The sequence below is a fragment of the Amphibalanus amphitrite genome, unplaced genomic scaffold, assembly GCF_019059575.1.
Source record: "Amphibalanus amphitrite isolate SeventyFive unplaced genomic scaffold, NRLGWU_Aamphi_draft 000798F_arrow, whole genome shotgun sequence".
Taxonomy (NCBI): Eukaryota; Metazoa; Arthropoda; class Thecostraca; order Balanomorpha; family Balanidae; genus Amphibalanus; species Amphibalanus amphitrite.
In genome coordinates, this window is record NW_024882292.1 from 62,146 (window position 1) to 88,766 (window position 26,621).

General features: G+C 54.7%; 2 protein-coding genes across 16 annotated transcripts in view; one reads left to right on the forward strand and one right to left on the reverse strand.

The window, feature by feature from the left end:
* The window catches only part of LOC122366346 (zinc finger protein 1-like), a 74,424-nt gene extending 53,667 nt beyond the window's left edge, over positions 1 to 20,757 (forward strand). For 2 of the 10 annotated variants that reach the window (XR_006253870.1, XR_006253872.1), the window contains exons 3-8: positions 8,285 to 8,448; positions 14,435 to 14,575; positions 15,160 to 16,746; positions 16,964 to 17,123; positions 18,805 to 19,430; positions 19,466 to 20,757. Coding sequence is in view for 6 of the 10 variants with exons in the window: in XM_043338523.1 (XP_043194458.1) it covers positions 3,453 to 3,582; positions 8,285 to 8,448; positions 14,435 to 14,575; positions 15,160 to 16,746; positions 16,964 to 17,123; positions 18,805 to 18,998 (2,376 nt within the window). In the remaining 4 variants the exon portion in view is untranslated. Of the gene's footprint in view, positions 1 to 3,213; positions 3,583 to 8,284; positions 8,449 to 14,434; positions 14,576 to 15,159; positions 16,747 to 16,963; positions 17,124 to 18,804 lie in introns of those variants that run through there. The other 8 variants (XM_043338522.1, XM_043338520.1, XM_043338521.1 and 5 more) reach the window with 6 other exon arrangements.
* A 400-nt stretch (positions 20,758 to 21,157) lies between these two features.
* LOC122366333 (exportin-7-B-like) overlaps positions 21,158 to 26,621 on the reverse strand; it is a 32,181-nt gene continuing 26,717 nt past the window's right edge. For 4 of the 6 annotated variants that reach the window (XM_043338500.1, XM_043338499.1, XM_043338498.1 and 1 more), the window contains exons 18-20: positions 23,139 to 23,216; positions 22,124 to 22,430; positions 21,158 to 21,560 (exon numbers count right to left, since the gene is read on the reverse strand). In XM_043338500.1, coding sequence (XP_043194435.1) covers positions 21,446 to 21,560; positions 22,124 to 22,430; positions 23,139 to 23,216 — 500 coding nt within the window. In that variant the 3' untranslated portion in view covers positions 21,158 to 21,445. Of the gene's footprint in view, positions 21,561 to 22,123; positions 22,431 to 23,138; positions 23,217 to 24,870; positions 24,928 to 26,621 lie in introns of all 6 variants that reach the window. The other 2 variants (XM_043338496.1, XM_043338495.1) reach the window with 1 other exon arrangement.

Here is a 26,621-nt window from a genome sequence, read left to right on the forward strand (position 1 = left end):
GACATATTGGTAATGTTCGCGCTTGATATGTGAATGACGGACGGGCTGAGCTGTCAAGCGGGTACATGCTTATCATATGCTTATTCGGTTGAATTTGCGATATGTTGGTGTGACTAACTTTCGGCTGCAAGCCATTCTCCGGACATCAATGCTTTGGCTTCCTTCATGAAGCAGCCTGGAGAGACAAACAGTTTGTCGTGACGTTTTTGTCTCTAATATACCTAGTTTCAGCATCCCATGGTTACTTTGAAAACGGCATCTTGTATTGTAACGTCCTGCTATCAATTCCTGTCTGTGCCCGCACGGTATCCGCATTTGTTTCCTGCAAGTCGAGTTCATCCGAACGCATTCTGTCCCTCGAAGCTGTGGGCGCTGTCACGAGGACGGTGCTTGTTGTCGTTTCACGGTAAACAGCCGGACGTGCCGTGTCGAGATAGGTCGCCGACTCACGGCCTCAAATTCGCCGACAAGACGCCCACGTCCCCCTCCCCTCTCTGCTCCCCTACATCCTCCTCTGCAGTAGTCACCGAGACGAGCTTTGTCTTATCGGAATGCACGGATGACAGCGATGTTCGCTCCTCTGACAACCCTAGGCAGGCGTGGGTCGCTCTGCTGCGGGAAAAATGGTGCGCTGATCTCATAGGAGCACGTGCTAATGCGGAGCCCCTAGCAGGACGTCTGCTGTTCGGTGGGTCGGGGCGGCACGGCTGACCTGTCTGTCATGGTTGAGGTAAACTGCGGTCGATGATATCTTAGGTTCCGGGCGATAAGGCGAGGCATGATGACTCCGTCGGTGAGTAAACGCTGCCTCAGCCATGCGTCGATGACATGCGTATAGAATGGTATTTATAGAACCGGTCTCTCGGCCAGAGGCCTTTTTGTGCTGGAAAACAGTGTGTTAGTCCGTTTTCATAAAGCGCAGTGCTTGTAGCGTGGGTTTATATTTAGCCGGGTCAATTTGTATACGTCTGTAAAATACAGGGGTTATTTATGAAACGTCTGCTAGCCAACTTCGAGCCACGTGACGAAAAGCACGCACCATTAGTGTCCCAGCATTATGAAAAGCTAAAACAGCTCACACTAATTGGTCCCGGTCCCATGTAGCCAGATCATTCACATTTGTTCATTCCATTTTATAAAACATGAATTAGGAGATCAAATAGGTATTGGGTTGGCTCGTATTCAATCTCTCGTAAATATTTTAGGTAACTTTTGTTGCCCTGTAAACGCTAACCGGTTAACCTCGCCAAGATCAAGTCGGAGTGCCGTTCCTTACTATTATCCGCTGAATTTCTAATCACTGTGCCCATCCTGTGTTTCGTAAGGAGCGCCGGTCACCGTCGCCGGTCGGTCCGTTTCCCGGAACTGCGGCGTCCGCCGGCGTCTCGTCACGTGTCGGTCGGTGCTGACTGCTGGTGTCTCGGCGTCACGTGTGGCCCCGGTGCGGGGACGGTGTTCCGGCGATACCGGCCCCTGGCCTTATCACCCCTCGCCGTGACTGGTCAGAGGGCAGCTGCGGTCCAGGGGTCGGAGGGGTAAATTTACCGGGTCCGCGCAGCTGCTCGGCGCCGCCGTGGTTCATCCCTCTTCCTCCAGGTGTTCATCTCCCCGTCTTGCCCAACTGCGTCCCTCCCCTCCTCCCCTCCCCTCCCTGTCTGTCCCGGCGGAGATGTCGCCAGCGCCGGTGCGCCGCCGCTGACCCTCGTATCTGGAACCGACGGGCGCCCGAGACGCCACCCACCCTTCCCGGAGGTGTTTGGAGGATGTTTCTTCCCACGCTGAAAATAGCCGGCTGGCCACCTTGTGCGGTCACTCGGCTGTTGGCGCCGCCCATTCGCACGTAATCTTATCGCGCGAACGAGCCCGAAGAGGAGAGGGGTCGGCCGCTGGCCCTGCTCTCGGCTCGCTCTTATCTCAGGAGAGCTGTTGTTGGCGACCAGAGGTGAATGTCAGATTTTGTTTGCCTCAAACCTGCAAGGTTTGCCACCCTGTTATCTCAACGCCAGCCTGTTGTTTATGCGTTTCTCTTGAATCGCTCCCAGTTTGGAGGAGAGAAAATCTCTGCATTAAGATAGCATCTTTCCTTTTCGCTCGGGTGCTGCGGGGATATGCGAACTGGGTGCCCGTTTCCTGATGCTTTATTCACTCTGTTAGTTACGTTTTAAAACATTTGTTTTCTGTCTCAATAGGTTTGACTTTGTTAGTTGGTTTCCACCGGTTATCGAACCCCCGCTGTTGTTTAACTGGCGGGATAGTCGCGTATGGTGGAAATTAATGTGAGTGTGCAATGTGCATGCGCATTGGAGCTTTTATTATTTTTAGAGTTTTTTTTTAATGAACTGCGTATTATTTGCAGTAAAGAGGACTTCTCATTAGTTGTGACGGAAGAAAACCTGGAATATATTTTAAACGCAGTCAATCTGATTCTTCAGTGATCATGATGAATTTTACGCACAGCACACCCTGCATCCTCTCCCTTCTGCGTCTCCCGACTCCCGGCTCAGAAGGGAGGCAGCTAGTAGCCGGTCCTCCCTCATCTAACCGAGAAGAATAACACTCATTCGCTGACAATGTCGGGCCTCCCCCGAGCCGGCGCTGGCACCTAGGTGTTTAATTTGGCTCGATACGCCGGCTCTTGAGAGCCGCTTGCGGCCCGCTTTATTGAGAGGAGGACGCTAATAATGAAATGTCGCCGGCCGCCGGGGCTGCGGCGACCGTCCCGGGAGGCGGACGGCAGTGTCGGCGCCGCGGTCAGCGCGCCAGTAATTCGCTCCCAGGGGCACGCGTCCACAGGTGGAGCGTATCATACGTGCCGACTGATTGTCACTTTACGACCGCGTCGGCTCGGCCGGCCGGCCCCGCGGGCACCAATTACCACGGCAGGCAACACGGCAGGCGACACACCGACACAGGTGGTGACACCGCTGACACCACGGCGCGCCGGGACGGGACTGGACATGGCCGAAACGGTGTCAGGGCGATATGTCGTATCTACGAGCGGCTTGGAGAGGCGACATGGCGACAAATGGCGACATGGCTCTTCATATACTACTGCAAGCAATGCTCTTGCCCATGTCCAGCGGTCATCTCCCTCTGACGTGTGACGTCACTCAGTGACGCCACGGGACCCGGTGACGCGCCGGGGGCGGGGGCGTAGCGCGCCACCTCGGTCGGTGGCGCGCCGCCGGCGTGTGTGTCGCGCCCTTTGTGTTACAAGTGGCCGATGGCTGCGCCGGCGGTCGGCGGTCCGCGCCCGCCTCCGCCGCCGCCGTGTCGTCTTGGCTTGTTGCTCGCTGGCAGAGCTCGGCGCTCCTCGGTTGGGGACAGACGGCCGCGCGCGGACCGCCGCACGGACGGGCGCAGCGCGCCACCGACAGAGGGCAGTAGTGCGTGAGAGAGAAGCGCGCGAGCCGGTGCCGCGGGCGGACAGGGGAGCGCACCGGGGAGCCGCGATGTTCTACTCGGCAGCGTACGACAGCCTGCTGGCAGCCGGCAGCCGGTACAGTGCCGTGAACGGGTGTCCGCTGCCCATGGCGCCGCTGCCCTCGGCCAAACTCTGGAGTCCCTGGCTGCACGATCCACGTAAGTTGGCTGATTGACCGGCACGACTCGGTCGCACGCGGTCGCCGGAGCTTATTTTGGTCAGATTGGGCTGTGCGCGTTGTTTCTGTGAAGAGTGAACAAGGGCTGTGTCCATTAGTATGCAGGTGGAGGCGTTTGTCATGTCATGTCAATGTGACTTCGTGTTTTCAACATTGGATTGCTTTGGTTTATTGCTGAGGTTGTTTTGGAATTAGAATAACTTGTTGCTTTTGAGATGATGAATGCATTTGGCCCGCTGGCAATGTCACTGCTGTCCACATTGTTTATAGCAAACTGATAAATGTCACTGGGATTTGGGTTGACCCCAGTCTTACTTAAAAGCTCTGGTTCAGCCAGTCATACCATTAAATTACTTGAGGTGTTTCAATATAGCAAGAGCTCACGGATTGGCCCTCGGTTGAATAGACACTGCTTTGGTAGTTATGTGTCATTTTCTGTTTGTCGCAACCGTGTTTTTTCACGGCTAGTTATAAAACACTTCTTTTTTTAGTTATGAAGTGAACACCTGTTTCGTTTGGTTTATGATAAAGGTTAATCCAGCGCTGCTCACTTTCATATAATGCAGTAACTTAGGCAAGCAGTGCATTTGTTTAATCACATGATTCGAGGCGATATTCGTACATCCCTCAGGGCCTGCCGAAATCCCCGATTCGGTTCCTCTCGAGCCCGGCCCGGTTTCTCTTGTTCCCGGTTCCCGCGCGCGGTTCCGTCCTCTCTCGTGCTCCGTTGGGTCCTCGCCCGCGCCCGGTTCGGTCCTCTCTCGTAGCCCGGTCCATGTTGTTTACCCTAGTGGCCGATGTTTGGACGAATATCAGCGACAATCGCTCCGGCGATTGGGCCACCCAGTGATTTCCATTTCCCATTATCCTTGTCTGAGCGAACCAGTCGCTTTGGTTTCGGGTTTTTATGTCGCGTTTTTCAGCTTCCGTGGAACTAGCCGCTTGACTCGGCAGCCTGTCCCCGTCGTTTGGATTCCGATCCCGTTCCGTGTGTTCCCGAGTCCGGTCTGTTGCATGAGGTTTGCTCTTTCCCCGGCCTCTGCGAATCCTCTCTCTTTTTGTTCCGGCCAGGAAGCTAAACCGCTCGTCCTGCCAGGACGATAGGCCTCGCTGTATCCCGGTAGTTCCGTAATGTCCAGAGCCGTTAGTTCCGTGGGTTCCAGGACGTCCCGCTCCTTTCCTACACTTGTTTCCTTCCTCAGCCGCCTACTCAATTTGAGATAGCTCGACACGCTATCTGCGCCTGTTGTAACGTAGAGCCATGAAGGCGTTCGGTGACTCGGCTTGTCGCGACTCGCGGGTCTGTCCCGCTGGGCCCGGGTGTGCATGGCTCGGCAGTCGGCCCACCCGGCCCGGGGCTGTCCCGTCCGGTAGCCCCGGGTCAGGCCCGGGTCTGCCCCGCTCGGGCCGGGTCATCGTGCCGATGATCGCACCGGGCTTCGATCGCCGCTGGAACAGTGGGCCGTCCCGTCTCTCTGATGGCCTCACAACTGCCCACTGCCGTGATTTAGCCGGGCGAGTCGATCGACTGCGGATGAATCGACGGCCAAGTCACCGGCCGGCCTCCATAACGACCGGACAAACCGGCCTCCCAGGCTATTTGTGCTGGCGTCGGCTTCCTTACCCACATTTGTATGCATTGTAGCTTGTTGTTTCTGCTATTAATGATCGGAATTAAGTCTTAAGATATAAAGATTATAAGTGCTTCGATGAATTTATCTGTGTGATCTACGCGTACCGCGTAGCACCGCTCGGACATTGCAGTTCGGACATTATAGACATTATTGTTCCGTAGTTTGATATTGCGTAGTGTTTCCACTTATCACCTGATTTTGACCGACGCTGCCTTCGGCGGATGCTGGTCGCTTCCTATGTCGGGTTTCCCGGCCCATGGGCCCTTCCGACCATGTCACGCCCATTGCACCGTGCGTGGAATCGCCGCCTCCCCAGCAGAGACCGCGGCAGCGCCAGCGGCTGTTTAGACTTGCGGTCGGGGTGCTCGGAACCATATAGGTATGTGGAGCTCATGACGGGTCCGGTGATGTCCGGAATGGCAGTCATAAGTGGACTACGTGTGTCTGCTTGCTGGAATTGCCTCCATCTATTTATATTGAGTCATCTGGTGCGGTATGGTGGACGGTGCGTCAGAGCGCCACGTCAGGGTCGCGGAGTCCTCGGCTGCCGTGTGCCGCCGGACACAGGCCGGACCTGCGCCCTGCGGTGCTTACATTTGTCACTCGCTGGAGCACGACACATCAGTCACCGGCGCCACCGACGCTCAGCATGTGCACGTCACATCACTCTCACATGCTTTTCATGCATGGCTCTGTGCCGAGAATCCCGACCGCCGAGAACAGGCCGCTTCACTCGCCGGTGCACATCTGTGCACCTCACCGTGCACACAGCCTCTCAGTGATCCCACGTGATGAGTTTGTTCCCACAGTGAGAATAACCGTGAGAAGACGGGCGGAGCTGCTAAGGATCGGCCCATAACAGTGGAGGGCCGGCCGGTGGGACCATCAGAGGTCCGAGCCATTATCACCGTCGCTCGTCAGGCTTACCGGTCACCTTCCGGGGGTGTCGGGTGGCCGCCCCTCGATGAGGGCAGGGCGGCTCACGGTCATTAGGCCCCCGGTGCCGTCCGCCGGGGACCGGGGCGGAGCCGGGGGTCGGCCGGCGCTCACCGGTCGGGGAGGACGGTCGCGGAGGCGCCAGATGTGGCCACCTGTCCGAGAACCAGCCGCCGGGAGACAGCCAGAGAGGGAGACTCAGTCCCCGGAACGTTTGTCTCTCAGCCTGACCGGATGTGCCGGCACGGCCAGCGCTTATCGGCGCGGCACATTTCAGCGTGACACTAAATTCGCCTCTGGTAGATTTCACCCGGCCGTCAGCTCCGGACCGTCGAAATTATGACCCTGCTTGAGATGGCTGACTGATATACAGTACATGAAACAAGCTGAACGGCGATCCGCCGCCGCACCGCCATCAAATCCTCCCCTGAGCGGTGCGCGCCCGGTGGGCCGCGCCGTCACGCAGAGTCACGCGGCAGTTCCGTCGGCCCCGATGGCGCCCCGTCGGCGTCGATGGTGGGCCGCGATGATGGGCGCTCACGGGCGCCGTGGCGCGGCCGGTGGGCGGCGCGGCGGCGGCGGCCCTTTATGGCCCTGTTGTCTCGGCCGTAACCGTCCCTGCCGCGCCGTTATTGACTCGCGTGCCGTTAGACGGCGCCCGACGAGCCGCAAGTTGGCCGGGCCGCGCCGGGTCGGCGCTGGGCCGCCTCACCGCCGCCGGTCCGCCGCCCGCTCATCCCGCCCCTGCCGGCTTTGTAGCCCATAAAGTACTCATTTTGATTTATACACCTTATCTGGCCGGGGCGACAATTCAGAGCTGGGCGGCAGTCGGCTCGGCGGCGGCGCCGGCTCGTGATTCGCTTCACGTGGTCAGTTCATTGGCGGCCGGCCGCCGGCCGCGGACTCATATCCCAGCCTCGTCGTCCGGGCGACGACCGTGCAATTTGCAGCTCAGATGACCGCTGATATCGTCGCCAATGCAAGCATTTGATTATGACATATCGCGTTAATAATATAAGACCGATCCACCGGATCGGCGGCCGGGATGGAGCCGGCATTAGGCGGGCCAGTTTTCGCTCGCGGCGCCGACTTGGTTCGATTGGGTGTAATCCAGTCGCCGGAGCGGTGTCGCGGTCAGCCGCGGCGGCGACTCTGTCAACCAGAGCGATGACCGCTCGTCGAGCGGTCATCGGCTGCGCCACAAATCTGCATTGGGATGACCTTTGGCGGCGATCGGCGGCGTCTCTATCGGAGTGCCGCCGGGCTGCGGGGGGCGCTGTGAGGGGGAGCACCGGTCCGCCGGCCGGTCGGTCCGCACCGGGAGACGGACGGCGCTCCGTCAGATGCTGTCCATCACTGGCTCGGGGCAGACGGCACTGTCCAGTGGCCGTCCGCCGCCCGTCTGAGTGGCCAGACGTGTCTTATTTAGCTTAGAATGCCGAGGAACATTTGTTTGCTGATTGAACGTTGAATGTGGTTTGTAGCAGCATTTGACGTGAGATCAAGGAAATTATATAAAGTTTCATTTGGATTGGTCAGAGGTTTAGTTTTGGGGACGGCGATGAGGGTTCTTTGTCATGTCCGTGAAAACAACGATTTCAAAACTGTTTCCCCACTGCTGTGTTTTGGGACTTTGGAGGGCGCAATCTTAGCCTATCTCGAGTGCGGACTTAATGTGGAAATAGCGCCATACCTTTGTTGGCTATCTTGGTAATCTTTTCGTCTATTATTTTGCTTGCCGCCATGCAATGCTACTTTGGTGCATTGTTTTTGTCGTAATTTGACCTTCGTTGTGCGGCTCATTGTCTCGCTGTCCGCGGACTTGTTCAATCAGTCACCTGACCCGCCACATCACCTATCTGGCTGCATCATCTCCATCATTCGGCGGTTGGAAGCCAGTTCTCAGTTGTGATCTTCAGTCCTATCTGTGACCCAAAGCCAGCCATCTCTATGAACTGACAACTCGCCTCCATGACGTGACCGTAGTTCCCAGTGATCCGTTCTCCGTGCCCTCTGGCATGGCCTCAGCTCTTCCCTGTGATCTCGATACCCCATCGTGAGTTGACCTCGGTTCCCCGCCGTGACCTGACCTCGTGTCTCGTCTGGTTTCAGTATGGGCGCTGAAGCAGGGCCTGGCGAGCCAGCAGGCGGGTCTGGCTGGTGCGCCCCAGCTGACCTCTCCGCTCGGCCACATGTGCCAGACCTGCGGCATGACGTTCCCCTCCAAGGAGAAGCTCGAGGTGCACGAGGTGGGCCACGGCCCGCCCACGCAGGTGGTAAGTTCCGCTCCTCGCCACCTCACCGTGCATGAGTGTGATGTTTGCATGAAAATTGTTAATGTTTTAGGGATGTGACTGTCCAGTCCTTAATTGAATCGGAAATTGATATGGACAAATTGGTAGCCGATAGAGCACTTCATGGGCCGGATAAATCCGTTATCCACGGATAAATCCGCGGACCGGATAGGATTGGATTCTAAATTTGTTAAAAAAGAACGGATATGGGCGGGCCGGATTTGGGAATTGAAGGTTGAACCCGGATCAAAACGGATCAAAATTTTAACATTCAACATTGAAGTTAAAATTAACCTAATGTGTTAAGCGGCAGCAGAGGTTTGATTAAAGTAATAGGCATCATTTTATGACACTCACTTGTCACAAGACTTGTATGGCTGTCTGGTCCCTTAGATTGAATTTGTTAGTCCAGTTTTGGGTGAAACCAGTTATTGGTGAAACGGATTATTACGGATATTTTTTGGAAGTTTGGCTGCAATACGGGCCATGGGTGGGCCGGATTCTGATATTCAAAGAAAGGCGGATAATGGGCGGATCTGGATATGACTTGCCGGATATGGGCCGGGCCGGATCCTAAAAAGCCTATCCGTGAAGTGCTCTAGTAGCCGAGACGTGACATCTTTGTGTAGGCCCTGATTTTCGGCTGGGAACGTAAAAAACAACAACAGGGTGTTATCAAGATACAAAAAGGCAAAAAAGCGCTTGCAAGGCCTTTCGTCCTGATTCCTTCTCAGAAAGACTTCATCTGGCTTCGTCCTGGCACACAATGACCAACTTGACATCAGACGCTGAACCTCATTGTCCCCTTGGCTCTGCTAGCTAAGGAGGTAAATCAATGGGCCGCACTCATCATTGCCGGTCCGATGTTGGGTGCGAGTCGCCGCGCTGTGCCGGTGACCCTGCGCGCTGCACCGGACACCGGCGGCCGCTGCGCCGTCCCTCGCGCTGTGCGTGTCAGAGTGTGTGCGCCCGTCTCCTGTGTCCGCCGCTGCGACCTGAGACCGACACCGGGGCTCTGACGGCCCACCTGAGCCGGCACCCGGCGGCGCCGACCCCCGGCGACCCGTGCGGCATGTGGGCTCACCTTCCGCCGGATATGGTGGCCACCGGCTGCCTCAGACGAGCCGCCGCGCCGTGCGCAGTAGTGCCGGGGTCAGATCAGACCGCACAGAGCGACGGAGACCCTCAGCCTTTGGACTTGTTTCTGCTGTCGGTTATCAGGTGTTTGGTGTCAGTACAAAATGGCGATGCATGTCCCTGTGGCCGGATGCCAACAGATGAGATGTTTGGGCAATTGAGCTGTAGGCAAAGAGGTTAATTACATTCTCATCTTTCACTCGGCTCGGAGCTGATACGATGTTCCATGGCCTCTGACGGAATCATGAAGAGTGTCCGTTTCGCTGCGGTCCATCTAAGGTACTGGGCTATCGCAATTCACCTAATGGCTTTCGCTAGATATGGTCCGAGTTATGTTAGTCACAATTTTAACGGTGTCATTTCGCTTAATGAGAAAGCTGATAGCACTTCCGTTGGAAGGATTCTTTGTTTGAAGGCCGCCCGTAGTGGCTGAGATCTGGTCCTGCGGCCATGGGTTCAAATAATTAGCAGCTTGAAATCATTGCAGCCGCTTCTTCTGATGAAATACATCGATATTTTCCTTGCTGAGCGCCACATTCCTGGACGATTAAAGCATAGTGTGTAAGATGGGAATTACATCGTCCAACGCTTTCATAAAAGGGGATACGAATGTCTACTGCCTATCGCCTGTCCCGTTCTTTTTAGAACGTCTCTTACGTCTTCCATCGATGGTATATGTTGCTCGAAGGCACGTAAACCTCCTTGGGTACGTCTTGGGATAGGTAATATCGCCGCCACAAGGCAGCCACTTTACGAGGCATTTGGACAAAAGGATGGCAATTTGGTAGGTACTTACTTGCCAGTTAGATAAAACAGCAATAATGCAACTTCTGGCAGTGGTGCTGATCTATCTTGAAAGCTTATCAAATTTATTACAAACATCCTAACCCATACAAAAGCTTGAAGCTTCTGGGTCAGAATTAAGACACTTCAGAAGGATTTACAAAGCACAAAGTCTAGTAAGATGGATTGCCCCGACTGGAGTCTGGTTCCGCTGCAATACTCGCTGTTTAAGTCAAGAATAACTGAATTTATGATCGAATTATTTTCTCTGAACAACCTAGGGAATATATTCCGTGTTGATATCTTTATTTGCAGTTGTACGTCGTACAAATTGCCAAACGATTTATACGGCTGGTTCAATTTATCCATGGAGTTTCTGAGTTTTACGCAACACTACACCAGTTGCGCTAATGCTTGTTCTTGTCAGCGTAAGGAAATGGATGTCGGTAGCTTTGCTCTGTTAGAGCTAACAGAGCAAAGCTGAGTCATATTTATTTTGTATGTAGCATGTTAACAATGAACACAATGTGGCTTTAAGATTCACTCTTGAGCGACTCATAGCAGCTTGTGTGCATATTGCAAACCGTTGCACTTCATCGGAAGTGGCGGAGAAATAGGTTTTAGGCTTGCGAGACCTTTGGCGTGACCGCCGACCGCGCTATTAGTTGTATGACTGCGGCGACTCGAGTCTGACCCCTGGGTGACCCTCTTGGCCCACGTCCGGTGGATTTTCGAGTCGGCTCGAGTTGGCGTCAGCTCAGTACCGTCAGGAGAGCCGGACGTTTTTCGACGACACCTCGTCCGTTTAGGGACGAGGTGGCGCTGTTTTTACCAGCCACAGACGAGCGCCGCAGGGCCAGAAAATCGTTTTTGTCTCCTAGAAAAAGTGCTCGGAGCTCTGTGGCCAGGTGAGCCGGGGCGAGGGCGGCAGCTCATCCATCATCCCCGGGGCGCGATCTGCCCTCGGGCGACAAAAAACGGCACCTCCGGCCGGCCGCCGCTGGGCCTGAGACAACTGGCAAGCGGCTCGACCTGAAAAAACGAGAGTATTTGCAGGTAAAAACAAGTGGCCAATTTTCATTCTATTTCTCAGCTGGCACGTCAGAACACCTTTGTCCGCAGGGTCATTGTCAGTTTGTTTTGGCGCTTGCCAAAATCGGATACTTTTGGTGCCGGTCTGGAGACGAATGGAGCTGTTTTACACAACACACGCGGCCAGGTCGCAAACAAAGAGCTCCTTCTTTACCGCATTGTCTAACTACCTGTGTCATTCACTCAGCCACGGATGGCATATTCCTGCGAAAGCATCGCCTTCTGACACATTTCGTTCGAGCCCCACTACCCCAGATTCACTGCAAGACTACAAATGATGCCATCGTGTTTCTTTATGTCGCGCGCACTCGGCATTCCCCATTTCTGGTTGTGTAGTGTGTGAGAAAAAGCTTGACTCACTCATCTGACGGAGATCATAGCTTGCAGTGTGCAAATCATAGCTTGCAGGGTGCAGACGGGCTGCAGTTCGTGTTCCACAACTTTCTCCGCGGGCCGCCGTGTTTTACTTACCTTGTGTCGCCAAGGTGTGCTCCCGCAGAGGTCTTGCACCGGCGTGTCTATTTATCCAGCCGGCTAGCCGACACTGAAAGATGAAACCCAACCTCAATGAGAAACCGCGCTGTCCAAATAAACCGTGCACTCGCCGGCGGCGGCCTGTGTGACTAATTACCTCTGAAGACTGCGGCGACGCAACGCGGCGCGACGCGGAGTCGGGAGACGTGGGAACTCGCCGGCGGGGCGCCTGTCTTTTGGCGATACCGCGACGGAGCAGGCGGCGGTGGCGACGGCGCCTTTGGAGGCACGGGGACGACATCCGCAGTTTTGCAGAGTCGGCAGATTCCGTCCGCTCGCCGGCCGTACTTTGCATGCCTGCTCAGCGCGCCACCCTGCCCAGCGAGCCTTTGTGGCTAGTTCCTTCTCCGCGACGTGGTGCCTCGCTGTCACACAAACAGAGTCAATGCCGCGCCCTCCGTCTCGGGGACGATGCTGATTTGGGAACACGGATCGGACATCAGTCCGATCCCGCAGGAGGGCACATTGGATCAAAGTTCCGCTCCCCACGACAAACCGCGTACCTGTTGACTGATGCGATTAGTGCTTATTAATAGTAAAACGACAGTTCCAGAAACCTTGCTGTTTAATTTAGTTTTGACGCGGTGAACGTATAATGTATGGTAGTTTCGGGTTGAAGATACCGTCTATCAGTTATTTCGAAGCATGTCTTCTCACCAGTCTTGTCTTCAACTTAATTTGCAGCAGTTGTGAAATACTTGCATGCAAAATATGTACGTACAGCCCTGAAAGGCATTAGTCATCTACTGATGACTAAATTTGGATCTCCGTAACCGTTTGCCCCGTCACTATCACGCGTTCGGCTCGCAAATACCGGGCGAGCCGTGCGGTACAGCCTAACTACAGGCGCTCGACGCTGGTGCCACCTAGGGAGAGCGATTGTAATTAAATATTATGCTGTCTTTTGCCCTGTTGTTTCGGGAAAGGTGCTGATATGTAATGATATATCGAAATAGACACGCTGCCAAGTTGGTCATATTACTTGACTCGGGCGCTATAGCCGCTGACACGGAATCCGACTTCCCAACTACACTCTTGCGGAACTGTCTAGAAAATGGCATCATTTGCCAGCTTTTACGGGGATGAGACGCAGTCGGATCCAAACATTGCATGTTAGACGGGCTCCGTCTCAGTGTCCGTTTTAAAGTGAAGGCGGCATTGTTTCGTCTGTCTAAAGTAGCTGTCATGCCCATGTCAGATCTCGTGTGCCTGTTGTAGCTCGGTGGATTTATGGTAATACGAAATCCGCGGGGCTTTGTATAACCCGATGAACCGTACAAATCTAGCTGCATTTTTCTTTCAGTGAATGGAATTAAACAATAACTGCTGTAGTAAAACAATTATTACCACTGTATAGAGAATACATATGTATAGCGACGTTTTGCCGCAGAGTTTACATGTGCTTACAGCGGTCGGTCATACCTATTTGAGACTTAAATTTATTAGTTTGGGGAAACATAGCCAAACGACGTGACACCCCATTTTATCACAGTGGGTTGTCATCGTGTCGGGGATATTGACATCTGTCTTGTAAGAAGCTGACAAATGGCCTTAACGTAGATTTTCCTTGTCAACATGAATGCCAAAGTGTGAAAATTATTGCCCAGCATGTGAAACTAAAAAGTGTGAGGAACAACATTTTATTATTCAACTTTGCATCGAAATTATATTACACTGATATATGACGGACACAATTTTACAATGCGTCGTAAATTGCAATTGTGACGTTAATTGAAGCTTGTAGGTTATCTTAGCAAATTAAAGATTTTTAAAATAAATGTAAAAAAATCGAGCTTTAAATCACCGCAATGCTAAAGTACCTATCATGATATATAGACTGTGGAGTGTTTAAAGATTATCTTAAAAATAGCTCGCTGTCTGATGATTTTGCGTTTTGATAGCCGGCTCTGTACGGCCTGGTTCGGTGTCCACTCAGTGCGATGTGTAATGTGTCCCGGGTGTACCGAACCAGTTTCTTTTCCGGGATATATGTCCGATTGACGAGACCGTTTGTTTTCGGTGTCGAGCCGCTCGTGTCGTCCCGGCCAGCTCTGTCAGTCAGTGTTATTACGCGCTGGCCAGAGCTGACAACCGTCCGAGTCTGTATCAGAGCACTGGGGACGCCAGTCGGACGACGCTCTGACCTCTCTGCTCAGCGCTCACCACTCTGTACCCTCGGCGCCGCCACACCGCGACTCATCTCATCATACTCTGCGCCTTTATCTATTTATACCTTTCGAAATTATGTTAATCGCTATTCGCCGTACTACACGTTCCTGCCCTTCGTCGGAATCTTGCGACTCGCTGCTTTGAATTGTTGTTGAACTTATTTCGTCCTCTCAGTTCGCTATCTTCTCTATCTGCCGTTCTCTTTTACCAAATTCGTCTTTTTTTCTGACGGCTGGTGTTTCTCTTGTTCCAGTCGTGTCACGTGTGCAACAAGACGTTTGCGCACATTTACGGACTGCAGCGTCACATGATCAGCCACGAGGAATCGGCCAACGTGCGCAAGTTCAAATGCGACATCTGCAGCAAGGCTTTCAAGTTCAAACATCACCTGAAGGTAAGAGAGATCGACGGAGAAGGTGTGTTACATGCATACCAGGCGCCGCGAGGGAACGGGCGATTCGCTCGGTAGATCGTTGTCTGCAGTAGCGAGTCGTTGAGAGGACTGGCTGCGCAGGAGAATTCCATCAGACATTTGGGGACAATCTGGAGAGTAATTTACGACTGGCTAATTCCCAGATTGATGTTCCGCTGCAGCGTTTATGCTTCAGTTTCATCATCAATTAACCGGACTGGACTGGATTATGCCGGTAAACAGGCGATGACGCTATTCGCGGAAACGATGAGGGTCCACCTTCTGATTACGTGGGGCGCTGGACATAACTGTTTAGACTGAGATAGTTCGATTATTTGAATAGCGAGTTAGATTTTCAGATTTAAGGGTATTCGTAAGTTCGATTACCGGATGAAATAGCTTTCGCCGCAAAATCAACCGTACTTGACATAGAAGCTCTGCCTTAGCTCGGCTGACTTTATATGTCCCGGCACTATGACTCGATGTCACGGTCTGTATGCAGTGCCCTGATCCGGCGACGGTATCCGTATATAATGCCCTGAACGACTGTATCGTGATCCTTCCAGGAGCACACACGGATACATAGCGGAGAGAAGCCATACGTCTGCAACGACTGCGGTAACCGGTTCTCCCACTCGGGCTCCTACTCGTCCCACCGCTCGTCCAAGAAGTGTCGCGGCCGCTCTCTGCAGCAGAGCCAGACCAGCAAGGGCTCGCCGGCGCCGCTGCGCTTCGAGAGCCTGCCGTTCTCGCTGTACGGCGGCGGACAGGCGAGCGCAGTGACCGTCTCGGCCACCGGCCTGCCGCCCCCGCCCCCGCCCCCGCCCGAGCAGACAGCCGCGGCGGCGGCGGCGGCACAGCGGCTCAGCGACGAGGAGATGCAGCGCAGCGTGCAGAAAATGGTCGACTCGGTGAAGAGCCGGATGGCCGGCGAGGTGTTCCGCGAGAGGGTGGAACAGAGCTCGAGCCGGCCCGGCTCGGCGGCGCCCGCCTCCCCCCGGCAGCAGGACGAGTCTGACCAGCCGCCGCAGCACCAGCCGCAGGAGGAGAGACACCAGCCCGCCGAGACGGCCACCCACGCGCCGGCGACGCAGACCTCAGCCTCGGAGACGTCGCTGTCGGTCACCGAGACACCGGCGAAGGCGGCCGAGATGAGGACGTCGGCGGCGGCGTCACCGGCGCCGGCGGTCACCCCGAAACTCGAGGTCGGCGTGAAGGCGGATGAGGGCGCGGAGGCGGACGCCTTGCCGGAGAGCCGCGCTGACGACTGGCTGCAGTGCCGCTCGTGCTCGCGCAGTTTCGCCGAGCGGCGCGAGCTGGCGCAGCACGAGCAGCTGTGTCGCGCCGACGTACCCGAGGGTGAGCGGCTCAGCGAGGGGCTGGCGGCGCGCCTCAGCGAGCTGATGGCCAAACAGAAGGCGCCCGTCACCGCCGAGGAGCAGCCAGCCAGCGACAACGACAACGAGTCGTCGCAGCACAGCGACGACGCTCAGAAACAGCGAGTTCGCTACAAGTTCTCAGACGAGCAGCTGCTGGTGCTGCGTACGAGCTACATCATCAACTCCAAGCCGCGCCGTGAGGACGTCAACCGGATCTCGGAGCGTCTGTCCATCTCGCCGGAGGTGGTGCGCGTCTGGTTCCAGAACACCCGCGCCCGGGACAAGCGCGAGGGCAAGCCGTTCGCGCTGCCGTGCTTTCCGCCGGGCCTGGTGCGGCCGGCCGCCGCCGTGGAGCGGCCACCGCTGCCCGTCTACTCGGCCGTGCCCATGTTCTACTCGGCGCTGCCGCAGCTGCTGGCGCCGCCCACCCCTCCCGAGGACTGCGAGCAGCCGCTGGACCTGTCCACCAAACGCAGCACGGCCGGCAGCGCCTCGCCGCCGCCGGCCAGCGAACCCTCGTCGCGCGCCTCGACTCCGGCGACGGTGGCGGTCCCTGGCGAGCGGCCGTCGTACCGACAGTCCCCGGCTGTCCCCAGCCTGCCGCTGAGGGACGGCTCGTGCTCGCCGCACTCGCCCGCGGCACACTCCCTGACGGCCGACGGCACACCGCCGCCGCCGCCAGTGACGTCAGAAGGCGGACCGATGACGTCAGCGGTGCAGCAGCTGCTGCGGGCCGCCGAACGCGAGATGCTGGCCGAGAACAGAAAACGCCAGGTAAGTGTCTAATTCCGAGCAATATCACCCTTTTTTATCCATCTTCACCATAAACGTTAACTTTTCCATTAGTTTTGACTTTTCAGGCTTGGGCTACAACGGCCAAGTCGACGTAAATGAGAGGTACGAGCGTCTGTTCCCATTAGATCGCTTTACATCGGATTGTTGACTTAAATCTTGTCCTCGTCACTGACTCAGTTGTGTCTGCGCCCGGCAGCAGCAGTCGGAGCTAAGCGGCTCCGGGGACGACTCGTCCAGCGAGACGGGCAAGAAGCGCCGCCTGGCCCGGCCCGGCGAGGACCTCTACCAGTGCGACCAGTGCGACAAGGCCTTCAACAAGCAGAGCTCGCTGGCCAGGCACAAATACGAACATTCCGGTGAGTTAGAGTGCGCTGGGACATTCGAGGCATCTCGTTCAGATTAAAAGGATAGTTTAACGCTGGACAAGCCTTCGGATTAAGGCCTGGCTACACTATGCGTTTTCTGCGTGCGTTTTTGCAGGTTTGCGTGTTTTGCGTAATATCGTTCTAGGAAAAAAGTTATAAACAATATAATTTTTACTTTGGTTATATACAAAAGCTAATATAACTCTTATGTAACTAAAATTTAAGGTGAAAAACATCACAAAAACGTAATATCGTTCTTTTTTCTAGAAAGATATCACGCAAAACACGCAAACACGCAAAAAACGCACGAAGAAAACGCATAGTGTAGCCAGGCCTTAAAGGCCTGGCTGATGGATGGTTAACCCGGCAGGCGGTGGGCCTACCAGCCACCTTCCGCGCGGTGGGGGGGGGCACTTTTTTGCCCCCCACGTATCTCCGAAACTACTGGACGGATCCGGAAAATTCAAACGGCGTTCGATAGCCCTGTCAAATTTGTCGAAGGGAACCAAATTTCATTGACCTCGGGGTCACCGATGACGTCACAGGTCAGGTCAAAGATAAAATGTTTCACCGTTCACGGGGCTTCTAGGGAAAGCGCTATAACACCGAGTAAAACGCATTTTGTCGAAAATCAGCGATAAGGCGTCAGTTGTCTAGTACATATGTTGCTATTAGAGGTCACTGGTCATACCAGGTCAGGTCACAGGTCAGGTCACCAAAGGTCACCAAGGGTCACCACATGAGCCCAACTTTACTAAAGTTATGCGATGCATGTTTTATGGCCAGTTTTTCATTTCCAACTCAATGGTGTTGGTTATAAGACCATCAGGTACGGTTTAGGTCACTTTCTGGTGGAGGTCAGGTCAAGGTCAGGTCAAAAAAGGTCAAATTTCAAAGCTGATATTTTTGCATAAAATGGGTATCGATTCGATGCAGCTTGCCACGGGGAGTCTAATGGTGGTCTTTGTTTTGCGCTACAAGGTCTAGAATTGCTAAAAATTGAGTTTGAAAATTTGACGTCATCAATTTTGAACAGTTTTTTCGCTATAACTTGGCCAAAAAAAGAGGTATCGATCTCAAATTTGGTATGTAGATAGAAGGCGGTAGGGGCTATCACATATATTCCGTTTTTTTCGAAATTCAAAAAACTTTTTGGATTGTTAGGCTATTATATTCAAAAAATCTATTTTTTTATTTTTGGGGGTCAAAATCAAAAAAATTCGAAAAACTGAAATAGCAGTTTTGTAGCCCCCCAATACCACACCTTTTATGTTTGAAACATTTTTCTGTATCTCTAAAGCTGTAGGCCTGACAGCTCTTCCCGCGAAACCTTTTTTTGGGTCGAAAATGGCAAAAATGACGTCACTCTGACGTCATTAGCGGCCAACCTATCATAGCCTTTGGAAAAATTTTTGGTCACCATGTGCGCTAGCTGCTCCCGGGAAGGTACTGAAAGTTTGGTGACGATTGGCGCAGCGGTTCTCGAGATATATTGAAAAAACTAAAGGGGGGGGCAAAAAAATCCCCCCCCCCCACCGCCTGGAAGGTTAAGGTTGATGATATGTCACTAGGTTAAATGCAGCATCTGTTCGACGTAGCTGAGCTGAGACAAATCGAGCAAACGTTTCAGCAGAATGTTTGTTTTCTGACCAGCTGGTTCCCGCTCCTGCAGGTATGAGGCCGTACAAATGCGAGGACTGCCCTAAGGCGTTCAAGCACAAGCACCATCTGTCCGAGCACAAGCGGCTGCACAGCGGCGAGAAGCCCTATCAGTGCAAAAAGTGCCTCAAGAGGTTCTCGCACTCGGGCTCCTACAGCCAACACATCAACCACCGGTACGCCTACTGCAAACCGTACCGGGAGTAGACCAATGAGAGGAGCCGGCCGCCGGTGGTAGCCAATCAGCGTCCAGCTGGCTGGCAGGTCCGCCGGCGCCGGCGGCTTATTCCATAATGACAGCGTCAACTCGTCGAGATGCGGTGGTTTTATCGAAATTACAACGACATAATAATTGTTACGATGCAATAAGGATTTCTCGTGCGTCTCTGGTTACTGACTTAATGCTAAGTGGACTGTGATGGCCGAGGTCTAAGATATAAAATCCTCACCTGTGCCAAAACTCCATAGCGTATTATTTTTTGACCGTCAGTTCTATTGTGTCATAGCGAGTATTGTCGTTAGCTGCGTGTGCGTGTGTACATTTTATGTAGATAGTCATATAGTCTGTGAGTTCTTCAGCTGTGCCAAATGACTTAGACGATTAGCTTTAGTCCAGTTAGCCATGGCAGGCCGTGCCATATCGTGGCCATTTGACATTAGCCATGACATTAGCCAGGTCATGGCCATTTGACAATCGCTTGACGTGGCAGCCGAGCCGTGTCTTATTCGAGTGCACTTGCCGTGTGCTATGGTGCGATGCATCAGGTCTGATGCAAGGAGTACCTGGTCAAATACTCATACGGGCGCGCCGGGGCGCCGGTGCCCCGACCGGGGCGTCCCGGCCGCTACCGCTGGTGTACTCATTAACTGCTAGTCATCGAGGTGCCAAGCTTCGGTCGCGTTACTCAGCCAAGATATTGTATTTGTGCGTGTGTGCGATGTGTGCGTGTGTTTGTTGTGTCAATAGCGGCCCGTTTATTATAACTCAGGTGGTGGTCGCCACGCTCTCGGTTCAGTTCCGGCGGCGCTGCGCCGGTCGGTGCCTTGGCCCGGCGCCGCCTGCTGCCGCTTCCTGCGCGCCGCGCCGACGGGTGCAACGGATAGTGCTTCCATACACAGTGTCGGGCCGCGGCGCGCCGACGCCGCCAGGTGCCAACGATAGCCGTGCCAGTAGCCGCGTGGGCAGCCGTGTGTGATTAGCCGACCTCAGATGGGCCAGTGGGCGCGCTCCGCCGCCCGCCACCGTACAACAAACATGCATTCCAGCCCGGCCTCAGGCGCTCCATGCTCGTTTATTTTCATACAGGCCAAATTTACTGGAAGGCGTCGCCTAGTTTGTCTTTCAGTGTCTGCCATTCCGGTCGGCGGTCGCGGCGGCCGCCCGCGGCACGCCGTGTGCCTCTGCCCAGCCAGGTTCGCTGCGCAGCGCCCAGTCGAATAATCGCGAGCTTCCAAACGTTTTGTCTTCGGTGTTTAGCTGTAGCGTCGCCGCGCTCGGCTCACGCCGGCGCCAGGTTCTTACAACGAACGCGTCATGTATATTTGATAACGCGACCGGTGCCACATTTTATGAGTTTGTCTCGTTAGTGCGCGAGCGGGTACGTCGGAGGATGTCAGTGTCGTGCCAGCATAATGGGTCTCCTCTGTGTGTAGCAATACCGGGCGGTCGCTGCGCGTCCGCCCGCCGGGTCCCCTCTCCACTGTACAGTCGGTGTCTCCCCCGCCCTCCCTCCCTTCCTCTTCTACCTAGATATATCTACCTAGATCCTCGTCGCTGTTGTGCAATAAGCCCGTCTCTGCTCCTCCCTGCCCCGCCCTCCCCCCTGCCCCTCTCGCCGTGCCACCGCCGGCACTCTGTCTCCCCCGCTCCGCCCCCTCTCCCCCTCTGTCTGAATCGGCCCGCTGCCGGCGACCGCCGTCCGATGAACAGGTCTGTCTTGGTACTCAATAAAACCGCATGACGCCACACCGGCTCTTTCGTGGGCTGCCGTGACCGTGGAAACAAAAGGACAGTCGTGGGCTAGGCCAGTGACGATGGAGCGTTTCAGCGAGCAAAAGCGGAACAGTGTGGTCTAGGGGTGAGGTTCCTGCCTTTATATCCAGGCATCCGGGTTCGATCCCCTCGCAAGGAGCGCGATGTTGTCGAGCCCTGGCGGAAAAGAGTAAGGTTTCCGGTCAGGATTTTAACTTCCCGACGATCTACGGGAAGGACTTTACCAGCCCCATTACGAAGCAGTCTATGCATTGTGCTATAATGCTTTTGTGAACATGTAACAAGTGACTAACAACGCTTAAGCTTGAAAGTATGAACTCTTCAACACGTCCCTCAACAGTCGTCACTCAATGGCACCAGCCAACACGCGCAGTCTCTAAGACACATGACATGTATTTATACTCTGAGACGATCAATTCACCATCAGTGGGGCAGCGACAGACGGGCCGGCCGGCCTGCCCCGCGGCCCGGCCCGGCCCGGCCCGGGAGCTCGGTACAAATGCAGCACGCGCGCGCCCGCCTCTGGACGCCGCTAGTGCGGCAGCCACAGGTATCGGGCGGCGAGCGGCGGGCGGGCGGCGCGCTCCGCCTGGAAAGACATGGTCAGCCTCTGAGGGGGTGGCGCGCGCCGGCGTGCCTCCGCCGAGCACGACCGGCGGCGCTACGTCATCATGGCCGCGTCCTGACCACCGCCGCCCCCGCCGCCGCCGCCGCCGCCCGGGTTCTTGGAGGGGTCGTTCACGTCTCGCCGAAACGTGGTCAGGTTCTGAGTAAACCTGCAGCACACAGACAGGGAGCGCGGTCAGGACACGGTACTATGTCACTAACGCGACTAATGCAAGAACAACACAGATTCAACAATGAGTGCATTATCCAGGACCAAAAGACAATGGCTTCAACACAACCAGAGCTGACCAGCCTCACCGCACCCTTTGGCGCCGTCCTCCCCGTCCCTCTCAAGTGTCCCTCACCTGGCACAGTTCTTGGTGAGCAGGTTGCTGTCCCTCTCAACTCACCTGCCCCGATTCTTGGTGAGCAGGTTACCGTTCCTCTCACCTGTCTCAGTTTTTGGTGAGCAGGCGTCCCTCTATCTCACCTGGCACAGTTCTTGGTGAGTAGGGTGCTGTCTCTCACCTGTCCCGGTTCTTGGTGAGCAGGTTGCTGTCCCTCTCAACTCACCTGCCCCGGTTCTTGGTGAGCAGGTTACCCTTCCTCTCACCTGTCTCAGTTTTTGGTGAGCAGGCGTCCCTCTATCTCACCTGTCCCGGTTCTTGGTGAACAGGTTGCCGTCCCTCTAACTTACCTGCCCCGGTTCTTGGTGAGCAGAGTGCTGTCTCACCTGTCCCGGTTCTTGGTGAGCAGGTTGCTCTCGATGCCGTCCATGAGTGAGTCGAACGCCGCCCGGATGGCCGGCTGCCGCTCCGGCGGGTGGCTGAGCACCATCTGTTCGCGCAGGCCGCCAAAGTACTCGGCGTTGAGCAGGATGAGGCCGAGCAGTGGCCGCGACATGGACCACTGGTTCCGGCAGTCCTCGTACATGATGATGTTGAGCACGGTGGCCAGCAGCTGCTGCAGGATCTCCGGCTGCCGCTCCAGGATCTGCAGGATCGCCTCCCCGGAAGGGTTGTGCACCGGCTTCTTCTTGCCTGGGGGAGTCGCGGAGCGAGTTAGGAATATACGCGCGGAGAATGAGACGGTTAGAGACATAGTGGACGCGAAATACGAGACGGATATGGGGCTGGTGAAATAAAAGGCCCTGGCTCGGACTGAGTAATTAGACAGAACAGGAGATCAAGCCAGAGGATTACTCGCTATTTGAGGCTGCCGCGGGCCGTCAGTTAGAGCTCTATGGAAATCGACACGCCCAACCCTCCCGCAACTGGCACGGCCCAGGTCAGCGGGACAGATGAACGGCGCCCTCACTGGCCGCCATCGGCACACAGAGGAAATGGCGGCGCGCCGGGCGGCCCGTTCGACGGCCCATTGATGGAGGGCGGCGGCCCGGTCATTTCCTGCTCAGCCGACCGGGCTCGTTAGCACGCGAGTTACGTGGCGTTACCGTCAGGCCGTATTTAAATCCGCCGTAACGCTCAGACGGGCAGCCGCCACTCAGAGACCAGCATCACCGCGGAGGGACACGCCTAAAATTAGTGCGAATCGTGCTGATGAAGAATATTTGCCCAATCACTTCCAACACATTTTCATATGACGAGGTTAGAGATGACCCACGTTTGATTGTAAATTCGGCTGCCTTCTTAGCGTCGCTGCTTGGCAGCACATAAAACTGTAAGCTACCGCCAGCGACGACGCCGGCAGCCGAGACCATGAACTAGCCGCCGAGTCGTCCAACTCACCTTTTTGCGCGAGCTGTTTGAATGTGAATGTGACGATGTGGTCGAGTGTGGCGCAGCAGCCGGTACACACCATCGTATCTGCGGAGAGTACACATCACACATCAGAAACGGGGCCGCTGACGGGCAACACAGGCTTACTGGAGACGGTCCGAGGGAACCGACGACAATGCACAGCCCAGACGCGGACCAACCAAGGCAAATATTGAGGACATCACATACGAATACAGAGCACAGACGCTTGACGTACTGGACTGGATTACACTATTTGTGCTGACAGCATTACAGCACATTGCACCGCTACGCAATCAACGGTAATAATAACCAGAAACGCGTCACGCATGACCTTTCAACAGCCGCCATCCCACGGTTCAGAACATCTATTCATGGTGGCACTGCCTATGGCTGATGGGGTATTCATAATAGAGCTATTTCGATGGCCTTTCTTTAGTTTGCAACCGCAAGGGTGAACAGAGTACATCTCAGAACCCGTGACGTAAATAAAAAAACATGGCATGAAATCAAAGCATGGCATTCAGAAATCGATAGCACGTAAAACAATCATTTCGCTCGGGTCTATTCTCTAGATGCCAAACAACCAAAGCCTAATGTCCTGTGGCATGTTTCAGGAATTTAACATATTGGCTACATAGTACGCAAAATTTATCGGATTCATTGCTACCATAGTGTAAACTGAGCGTTATCTTCCACGGAGGTCATAAATGTTAGACCAAGATGGCAGACAACATTCGAAAAGTAGTCCCAGCATACCACAGTTCACGTTATACGTGACTACATGGCTCCACAGGAGATGCAAGCCACGAACACCAAGCAGCTTTCAGATCCGAGCAGCCATGCACGTTGCACACAACACTTTTTCACTTACACGCACATCTACAGCAAGCACAGCTTGTAAACAGCGGCTACAGGTAGACACAGGAAACACACCGGAGTCAGAGGTTACAACTCACAAGCAGTGCAACTAACACACTTTATGGTGGTGGTTATGGGCGACAAAAGTATCACAGTATAAGTAAAATGGGAGTGTGGGTGTTCCGAACACAACACACCAGAGCACATTTTCTGGCGCTGCAAACGTCCACAGCACGGGCCATCCGCAGCCGTTGCAAACCCCTCATAGTGAGCCGCGTCCCATAGTCCGCAGAGTCGATGTCAACAGAGCCCCTCCCCCTCCCCGATTCCGGTACAGGAGAGGTCGGCCCACTCCACTGTACGGAAGTCGGTCGCGTGGCACCCATAAAGCCACCTGCTCTATTTAATTCCAAACATGGACCGAGACTGTGGTCCGATAATCCGATTGCCCATCGCACAGTCCAAGTGCGAGACGTCCAATTATAAAATGTGGTTAACCAAATGCGGTTACAGGACTTCCAATATTCAACTATAGCAATCCAACGGACATCTGTCCCTCAAGATGCAAAGGTGGGCAAAGGTCTGGCAGTCACAAGATCTAGTTAGCACTAAACTACACCAAATCATGACATGATAAAACACCTGCCGCGAATCAGCTCTATCTCAGCCATTGTCCACTACAGCCATTGTCGGCCGAGCATCGAACCTACTACACTAATCCACCAATTCGTTAGTGAACAGCGTAGTGTAGGTGCTCACAGCACGAGGGGCAGCGCTCCCACTCTAACAGAGGCCGCGGCATGCGGGCGGCGCGGCTCTCTGCCCGGGGGTGGGGGTAGTGGAGGAGACGGGGCGGGCTTACCGAGCACCGGTCCCACCTTTCCCAGCTTTGTGAGCCGGCCGGGCCGCTGACTGGTATCTGGGGACAGAGCGCGCAGCACCGCCAGGCAGCCACCGGCACCGCCCGGCCATCCGTGCACACATACAAAGAGGCAACGACAGACAGACGAGGATAGGTATACCGACCCAAGGCACCGGCAGGCAGCCACCGGCACCGCACGGCCCTCCCCGGCACTCCAAAACACAGAGGCGCAGACAGAGACAGGCGTAGGCACCACTCGGCGCTCCCCGACCCACCCCTCACACACACACAGACAGACACAAACCCTGATACTGGCACAATCCTCTCCCCGCACAGCATCACAACTGGGACAGTCGAGCTCAACTTTGTCAGAGAGAACTTTGTCAGCAGTCTGAGGTAAGAGCAACAACGTCGGAACGTAAAATGACCATCAAGGCCAAATGCGAGGACCAAAAGCGAGAAAACACATCGAAACGAAGGCATTACTCAATGAAATCCACCTACATCTTTAAATCTATAAAAAAGTGAACAGAAAAGAAAGTACGATTGATGTCTTTGAAAATGCTGCAACAGAGCAAACTCGAGACTGCTACTTCAATCCCATGCCGTTCTTGCCTCCACTGAAGTTCGCTAAAGCTACTCTGTTTATAGATGAACACGCGCAAAATGAGTGCAAAGCAGGTAGGGATAAAGGCAAGACTAAATGTGCATTGCTCGTCTATGCAAGCTGAGCAAACGGGTTTAAGAATAAGCGGGTGCAAGTCGATTCACACAGTCATACATGCGAGCATCGGAAGTACGTCCTGACAAATAAAGCACACATACTACGCACAACCCTGCAAAGTGTACGCCTGCTTTCACTAAAACACGCTCAGCAGAGAAGCATGAAGGGTCAATCGGGCAGTCGGCCCGTCAGACGGCCATGCGGCGGTCGGCCCAGGCGGCCCGGGGTGCGCCCTATAACTGCACACGGACGGACGTGCGTGCGTCGTGCATGCCCGGCTGGGCGGCGGGGCGGCGGACGGCCGGCCGGACCCCGCGGCGGACGGCGAGAGACCGACACCGGGCAACCGCCGACAGAGAGAGAGAGGCGCCCTGACACCGCCGGCAGACAGAGCCGGGCGGCGGGGGACCAGCAAAGGAGACAGCGACGCTCTGACGAGATCCGGAGAGGGAAAGTCGCGAGGAAGGGTCGCCAGAGGGATGAAACAGATGTGGATATTGGTGACGAGTGAGGACTTTCTGGCTTGCCGATACTTTGGTGGATGTCGATGTTGTTTGTCGAAAGACTTAAGTGGCATAACGTAGCCATCAGCTCATGGACAACAAATATCGGTAAATATGTATATGCCTACAAATAAACAAAAATCATCGCGATACGTACCGAAAAAGCATGTACTCATTCAACAGGAAGTTCAAAAAAATATAACAATACAAAATGAAAAGAACGTTTTCGCCTCAGTAGTGCGATCTCATATCGGGAGCGATTCGATCTCGAGCTGATTCGACTGGTTCGTCCGGTTCGTTAACTGATTCGTTAGCAGTGCGTCAGCCATGCTCCAACCGTAAAGCTAAAATCACTGGTCAAGTGTATTACACATACGTACCTTTTTAAATGCAGTGATCCACACATAGCGCGAGGGCAAAGGCGCTAAGACACCAATCAACAACTGTTTTTCAACAGCCATTGACATTAAAAAAACGAAAAAGTTTATGGTGCGTGGAAAAACAAGCGCGTGTAAACGGCAGAG